Source organism: Jatropha curcas, chromosome 6 (assembly GCF_041381405.1).
Source record: "Jatropha curcas cultivar XTBG-Jc1 chromosome 6, XTBG_Jcur_1.0, whole genome shotgun sequence".
In the NCBI taxonomy this organism is placed as follows: domain Eukaryota; kingdom Viridiplantae; phylum Streptophyta; class Magnoliopsida; order Malpighiales; family Euphorbiaceae; genus Jatropha; species Jatropha curcas.
This window is the reverse complement of record NC_143156.1, coordinates 26238639-26246932: the sequence shown is the minus strand read 5'-3', so window position 1 is coordinate 26246932 and position 8294 is coordinate 26238639. Positions and strand designations below refer to the sequence as shown.

Below are 8294 nucleotides of genomic sequence, written 5' to 3'. Positions count from 1 at the left end.
ACTAACTAAAGTGCTTATTTTATTAATAATCTTTTTAAAATTTTACTCATATTTATTAGGTGTAATTTCTTTTTATGTTTACATTTATTTTTTCATTTTTTAATTTGACAATACAAATAACTAAAAGTTTTCATTATATCAACTATCAAGGCATAAAAACATAGAAATGGAAGTACTACTCTAATGATAATGTTTTAATATGAGATAAAATTAACACTGCTTTTGTAGTAAAATTAATTTAATTAACTTTTAATTTTAAGAAGGGTTTGATTGATATGGTCCTAGAGTATGAGCTTGGACGGATCAACAAGGTTGCGGATGCCTTAAAAGAAAAGTACGAAAATAGAGCTTGAGGCAATTTGTATATTCTACTACGTATTTTTTAAAAAATAATGCGTTTCAATTATTTTATTTTATTAATTCTTGTGAAAGAAAATAAAATGTTACTATCGAATTGAGACGGATGGAGTATCGTTTGACTTTTTGTTTTGGATGTATTTTAAATTTTGTCAAAACTTTGAAACTTATAAATTCTTAAAATAAAAAAATTCTAATAGACCATCTCAATTCAGTTATAATTAAGTTCATCATTAAGTTATGTTTAAAGTGAGAATTGAACTCTTTTGATAAGTAATACTTTAATATTTAAAGTTTAAAGTTTACCGGATTATAATTTGATGAATGCTAGATTTCTAAAATTTTCGAACTATATATAATCTTTCAAGAATAATTAAGAAACTATATATACATATAAAAAAAAGATATCACAATATTAGAAAATACATTCCAAACCCCTTCGAATCAAGCACTTAATTATAAGAAATATATTTTTAATCAAAGAATTTAAGATTAACAAGAAATTTGAATTTGTTTTAAAATATATTTTGACTGTTTCTATTCTGAACAATTTTTTTACCTTAAAAAGAATTGTTTGTTGCTTGGTTAATCCACCTAATATATCAAAATACCCTAAACTTGATTTTTTGCAATTCACTCTATTTTTATATTTTTTTTTCAATTTTATACAAGTAGTAATAACACCCAATTGCAATTAAGGATAAAATTGCGAATAAAAAAAGTATTTCTATCTATTTTTAGATAACAATATAATAATAATAAAATTTTAAAAATAAAATTTCGAAAAAAAAGGAGGAGGAGCAATAGCAGCAACATGAATAAAAGGCTTTGAATCAATACAAGTAAAAGAGCTTGATTTGTCAAGAGATAAAGCATTGCAAAGTGCTTGTTTTGCCAAAACAAATATGTATTTGAAGCCTTCTTTTCCATTGTCTTCTTTTTTCTTTCTTTTTTTTTTTTTTCCTTTTGTTGTTGTTGTTGTAGAGAAGATGAGAATCATTCATGGTTTTGACCACCGTGAAGCTTTTTCAGCTTCTTTTCCATCAATAATTTTTTATATCCTTATCTCTTCTTCGTGGGAAAGTAAAATGATATGGTTGCCCATTTGCATCAATTAAAAAAAAAAAAAAAATCAGTCTAGATTGATCAAAATTTTAATTTATCTACGGAAGCAATACACATATTAATTAAGCAATGGGCACGTGTTTTTGGTTAAATTTAATTTTTTTCATTCAACTTGGCAAATCAACCGTTGACATATATATGGCACAACACTTTTTATTCCATTTCTAATTCGGGCTTATCAGGTAAATTGGAAACACTTAATTAAAAATTTTTTTTAATAATTTAAATATTTAATTGTAAATATTGTCTATTCAGATACGAAAACTAAAAAACTTTCATGAGTTAATACACTAAATTTATAATTAAATTAACCCTAATTTTAACAAGGGAAAAATACAAAAATAACACGTGGAGAATCTCAGCCTTTAACTGGAATGCAACAGAGGCTATAACTTACGAAATGACCAAAATACTCTCGAGTTGGGAATAGTACTCATCAATTAGATAGGGTTAGGTGGAGGGCATTCTAGTAATGATGTGATAAAGACAATCTAGCTTATCCACTTGAAGCTGAAAAATATATCCCATCCACGTCAACATGGACAGAAACTGAATAAAACTGAAAACAGAACCAAAAATTTAAAGAAAATAAATATTTTGTATAGAAATAGTAAATACTAGTATATTTTTACATCTAAAAATGCTTTATTATTTATGGCTATCTCGGTTTTAAAATATAAGTTTTTTTAATAATTATTTTATCTAAAAATATAAGTTATTTTTGAACATTTTAAAGAGAAATAAATAATATTTTTCAATATTATCTTTTTTTAATATTAGTTACAATAAATATTTTTACAAATAATTATTGATTTTGAGATAAATAATAATTTAATTAAATTACTTTTGAGCTTGTTATAATCTAAAAAAATTAATCATTTTCTTAATTATTGTACAATAACTTTAAACGACTTATATTTTATATTTTAAAATAAAGAGAATAATTATTAATTTTACTTTTTTTTAAAATAAAATTTATTTACAATAATATTAAGAATTATAAATACTCAAAATATATACTCCATAAACATACCAATACAATAGTAATTATCAAAATATAAACGCGGTCTCTTTCTCTCTGAAACCCCTCCCAAGAAAACATCTTTAGATTTATTTTTTACCCAAATGCAACCATAAACAACCTTGAAAAGGTATGCCCACTCCCTTCTCTCTGTCCTCTTTTATTTTCTTTCTGGGTTTCGTAATTTATGCGTTTTTGAATGGTTTTTCTGTATAAGATTTATGTTAAATGGGTTTGTTTACATTTGTTAGTTTGAGAAAATGCAATGTTAATAAGCTGCAAAGAACTTTTTTGCCTATTGGGTTATTGAAATGGTTCTGTGTGTTCGTTATACGTATTCTTTGAATAAATATTGGTGACCTTGAATTTAGATCTATATATTTTATCCAAGAAGAAAAGAGAGGAAGATTTGTAGGTGACCATAATGTGTCTAATTTTAGTGTGCTAAAGAGGATTGGCATTGCGGGTTGAGCAAGGTCGAATAACCTTGTTATTGAACTCGTTTTATGAAAATTCTTTGATTTGTAGAATGAGGAATTTGCATCTGATTTTTTTTTTTTGGAGGGGAATTTGTATCTGATGTTGGAGGAATGTGAGAGATTTATTCTGTGTTTTCTTTGGGCTGAGAAGCATTGTGAACTCTTTTTATAGGAAAGATTTCTTGTTGCCCGTTATTATTTTCTTGGAAGAGCTTGTTAAAGAAATTTTAGATTTTGGCACTTTTGATTTGTACAATTTTGAGGGTTTAATTGCTGTGGAAAAAGAAATTATCTGTTCAATTTCTCTATTTGCTTGGAGGTCATGCAAAATAAATAGAGTTTTGTGCTTGCTTATCTTTTTCTTTTTAATTTCTACCATGAATAAATTTTATGTCAAACAAGAAATTAATTCTTACAGCTGAATGTATATTGAAAGTTGGTGTAATTGAAGGCATTGTCAATAGGATGTACAAGAAAATACACAAAAACTAAAAGCCGCTAGTTCTTGTGCATTCTTTTTGATGATTCACAACACTGCTCTAGGTGAATGAATGGACTTGAATGAACTAAGAAGAAGAGGTAAAAGTTTATTTACAGGTGATTGGATTGGAGTACTATTAGCATTGCTTTACAGAGATGCATGGATATCTTTGTCTAATAGACCCAAAGGATTTTTAATTTTCAGTTTATACTGATGTAGAATCTGAAATATTGTAACAAAGATTGAGACATTTTAGGATTTATTCTATTGCTTTGAATTTTTACTTTTCTAACATTTGGTTGAGGTAGTGCTTAATTTCAATAGAGACTTTGTGTTGCAGACCTTTCATACTCTGAGTTTCAGATCTGAATTTTAAGTTATTGACAATAAATAATCGAAGCACATTGAAACTGCATGAAATGCTATATTTCGAGAATATTTTTTTTCAGCACTATTTCTTGTGCTCAACAAACTGTGATATTTGGCAGATCAAGTTTGTTTATAGATTTCTATGACAAGAGGCTGGTGTTGGCGTGACTGAAGCTCATGAATGCATAAATAAAGGCATAGTTCAATTTTTTCAAGTCAAATTCTTCCTTATTTTTCCCATGTTGTCTCTCTTCTTTTTCATTTGTTTATCAGGCCAAATATCTATTTTATGCTGAGCAGTTGTTCTGGAAACCTTGTTAATTTCCAAGCAGCCATATCGTTTGATAAAACCTTGAGGACCACGTGTCAACAGCTACGTTATCACTGTGTAAGGGAATGGTCATTCAGTTCAGAAATGGATGTCAATGTTGCAGGTTCTCATTCCAGTGAGAAGCAATCTTTAGAGTGTCCAAAATCCACCAATATGGCGAAGAAGTCCGTAGAAAAAGAAGTGAGCATGAACACTTCTGTTTTTGTCAATCATGGTGAGTCTTAAAAAAAAAAAAAAATCCTTGTAGTTTTGTAACTTTATTATAAACTTCAGAATCGCAAAGTGGTTCCAATGGCAAAACTTTTTTGAGTTGGTGTTATTTCTATCGCTGCAGTTTTTCATGGAAAATTTTCTTGTTGTGTATGTGAAATTTTATAATTGCTGCTGTTTGGGTACATATTCTCTTAACTATTATGTAATCTCTCAAGTAGTGTCTTTGAGGATGAGAAGAATTTTAGAAAGGAAGAAAAGAACAGATTGACTGTACAAAATTGACTCGGCCAAGAGTACATGATCCTTTTCTTTTTGGTTGAGTCATGGGAAATTCATTGGTTTACTTTGGATAAGTAATCTAGATCTTTGATAGTGTTACCATTTATCACACCTCATCATCTACAATGCAGTGTGAGGAATATTTAGTTAGCTGTTAAACAGCCCTCACCACAGCAACTTATAATAGGATTAATGGGTGATTTTGAGAACAATTAAAGAGGGAGGGTGATGTGACAGAAATTTTTCCAGCTAGTCTTAAAGCATGGCTTCTACTCCATTTCCAACCGCATATTCGTTGGCATAGCATTCACCACTAGTATTTGGAACTCATATATCTGTGATGACTGTCATTGCACATTATTCTCGATAATGTTTATATGAAATGAAAATTTTCTTAGTTTTTTCAGGATTAAAAAAATAATTTCACAAATTATCCTACTTGTTGTGTCTCTTGAGCAATATCAACATCTGACACAATATTCACATTATGTATATAGAGAGATACATGGAATTGGAAATATATAATCCCTATTTAAAGCAATGCATATAAATGCAGACTTCTTAATCATTGGACAAATTTTGGCATTATCAAAAAGTAAATACTTCTTGGGTTATTGTATTCCGGCATGTGTTCATAATACCAATATAAACCTGCACCATGTGCTCTTGTCAGTACATATTTTTCCTGCTTTGCTTTTGATTCAAATGTATTCGTTTTGAGCCTAATTTAGCCAAATGTATCACTGTAGCTGCAATAGCTTGGCATGAGAATAGAAGAAAGTGGGTAGGAAATCAATCTCGACAATCAAAAACAGTGGCAAAGGATCCAATCATAAGGTGGTATAATTTACATTCACTTCTATTGTACAATGATGTTCTTTTTTAAAAAAGAAAAGTAGAAAAAGAATTGTTAGTATTTGCAGTAATGTTACTCCTCCTCATTGGTACAACCCAATAACCGTGACCTTAACCCATCTTGAAGAGATTGGCCTCATCACAATTGTTATTCTTTTTTTAGTAGTTGCAAACTTAATAAGTAAATTTATGTTTCAGTAGAGTTGTTTTTTCTATCTTAGTTTCTCTATTTAAGGTTGTCGCCTCTATCATGAAGACTTTCTGTTTCCATTGGCACCTAAAAAAAAAGTTGTAACAATTAGTTGGAAGGTAGAAAAAGAGAAACAACAGTTTTTGCAGAGTGAAACCTGATCAAAGAAATTTATTTTTGGTACTCGTGATTATTCTGCGAAAATTCATCCTCATGCAATTACTCTGCTGGATGAATAACAGACTTGATCACAAGATAAAACCATTACATCTACAGGCCTCATGAGTTAGACCTGTTAATGTATTTCTTAGTTACGTCGGAAATATGGTATGTACTATTTTGAATTATTGTTTAATTTTTTCTCCTTTTAGGTGTTTTTCAAGTTCTGAATTTGAGAAATATAAACTTGAATTAATTGCTATAGGAAAAATAATGAATTCATGAATAATGGTAATATTAGTAAGAGGATGGATTTGGTGTAATAGTAAAACTACTCTGCTTGTGACTTGAAAGTTATGGGTTCGAGCTATGGAAATAGCCTCTTGCAAAAAGCAGGGGGAAAGCTGCGTGTATCAACCCTCCTTAGAGCCCACAAATGTGGGATGCTCTATGCACTAGGTTGCCTTCTAATGGTATATAAGTAAAGTTGAGTATAACTTCACTTCCAAAATATTTCTAGGCAAAAATAAAGGAAGGAAAAAAAAAAAAAAAAAGGAGCAGGAATAAGAATCAGAGCCTGGCATCTTTCTATGCCTGGATTCCCTACTCTGAATAATGGAAGGAAAAATGACTTCCAGTCCTACTAATCTCTCTTTTGGGACCTTAAAAGATCTTGAAAGGTATTTTGATATTTTGAATATTTAATATCATGTTTTAACTGATGGATCAAATGGTAAGAGAACCACTTAAGAAGATCGAAGAGGTCTTGTGATCGGCTGAGATTCTGATGAACAGATATGTGAATTGGTTTTGAGTGTGGACTGTTTTCTGATAAGGGTGGATAGAGACATAAAGCTTCAGCAAGTGCAAGAAATGATATATGTTGAACTTATATGTTGTAGACGTGTGATATATGGCCTACTTTTTGTCCCACCGTATCTTATTTGAAGTATATGGACAATCAAAATTAGAAGAAAATTATCTATTTTAATTTTGTAACTCAGCAAGTGTTTGTGGTTGGTTTTATGATTAGTGCAGCACTATACTGATAACATCTCAAGCCATTTACTCTGTGTTATCTGTCTTTGTAATTGTTTTTCACATTTACTCATGTTATAATGTAGAGAATAAATATTGACATTTTCTTTGCAGCTGGTCAATGACCTATGACGAATTACTGTCAACTAATGATCCCTTTGCCGAACCTATTCCTTTAACAGTAAGATTCTTCAAACTTAAAAACTTGTTGATTTTCCTTCTTTGTTGGTAACATCTTAACTGGTAGCTTTCGGTGAGCTGTCATGCAGAAGAGAAAATGAGAGTTAAAATGTAAAGATTTAAGTTAGAGCAACATCATTGACATACAAATATGAAGTTACCACTAATTGGTTGTGGAAGATAGTTACGATATTGCAGGCCTTTGATGTCCAGAAATAATTGAATATAACATTTGTTGATGTCAATTTCATTGATTTTGCAGGAGATGGTAGATTTTTTAGTTGATATTTGGCATGACGAAGGCCTCTTCGATTAAATAATTGATGAGGACATGATTAGTTATGGTGCAACCGAATACTGATAGAAGGTAAAGAGTACAAACTATTCACAACCTGAAATGCAGTCTAATTTGTTGTAGCTAATTCTTCTACTGTCAAAGTATGTTGTTAAAAGCCTCCATTGTACTTGTAATTGATACTGTCATATAGATACTAGTTAGCAACCAATTCTTTAACCTTTTCTCCTATTGTTGTGTTGTAATTTGAACAACATAAGTTATATTATATAATAATCATTTTTAGGCTAAAAATTTAATAAACAAAGCCATGTGTCTGTTGTTTTTGTAACTCTTTGAGAAGTTTTTTGGAGTTGTCTGGTAATTCACCTCTTTCTTAATATAGGAGCCATAGTTTTGTGGTTGACGGTATATTAAGGATTTGTTTGGCATTGAGTCGCCGGCCCCCCACCCCACAAAGTTTTTTACTACTTTTGTCAAACACAACCCCTCCCCACCCCACTGGACGAAGCTACTGATTGGAAGAGGAGGTCAATTGCTCCCTCTTAGGAGGAAATAAAATTGGTTTACATTTTCACAGTTTGAACCTAGTTTCTTTACTTTTTCCAGAACACTCTGGCCACTTTGTCCCCCTTCACTTATATATTGCCCCTTTCTATTTAGATTCTGGCCGTCCCTGCCCCACTCCTTTTTTTCTTTATATATACATACATGCATGCTGAATTATAATATATTCTCATTTAAATTATCATTCTTAAAAAAGGATATGTTGTTATAAGCAATGGTAGAGTTAGGATCCTAAGGTCAGGGATGACACTAATGTATAATACTCCCTCCGTTCCATTTTGTTTGCTTATTTATTTATTTTTTGGCTGACTCAAAATGTTTGCAAAATTTTTAAAATTTAGATATATAAATAATT

General features: G+C 30.1%; 1 protein-coding gene across 7 annotated transcripts; it reads left to right on the top strand.

The window, feature by feature from the left end:
• Positions 1 to 2507: 2507 nt before the first annotated feature.
• LOC105641111 (uncharacterized) lies at positions 2508 to 7679 on the top strand. Of its 7 annotated transcripts, none has more exons than XM_089722998.1 (6): positions 2512 to 2633; positions 3952 to 4027; positions 4267 to 4377; positions 5405 to 5492; positions 7012 to 7078; positions 7340 to 7679. In XM_089722998.1, the coding sequence occupies exons 3-6, from the start codon at positions 4317 to 4319 to the stop codon at positions 7391 to 7393; spliced, it is 270 nt and encodes an 89-aa protein (XP_089579124.1). In that variant the 5' UTR covers positions 2512 to 2633; positions 3952 to 4027; positions 4267 to 4316; the 3' UTR covers positions 7394 to 7679. The 7 variants fall into 7 exon arrangements, with proteins under 7 accessions (XP_037493328.2, XP_089579124.1, XP_037493329.2 ...); XM_037637401.2 differs by having other exon boundaries at positions 4165 to 4377; XM_037637402.2 differs by having other exon boundaries at positions 4133 to 4377.
• Positions 7680 to 8294: the final 615 nt, after the last annotated feature.

Excerpts from the sequence above, each read along its gene's own strand:
- LOC105641111 (XM_037637400.2), top strand. The coding sequence starts at position 4,122 with ATGCTGAGCAGTTGTTCTGGAAACCTTGTTAATTTCCAAGCAGCCATA. Across the intron at positions 4,378-5,404 it reads TTCTGTTTTTGTCAATCATG|CTGCAATAGCTTGGCATGAG; the intron begins GTGAGTCTTAAA and ends GTATCACTGTAG. Across the intron at positions 7,079-7,339 it reads CCGAACCTATTCCTTTAACA|GAGATGGTAGATTTTTTAGT; the intron begins GTAAGATTCTTC and ends TTGATTTTGCAG.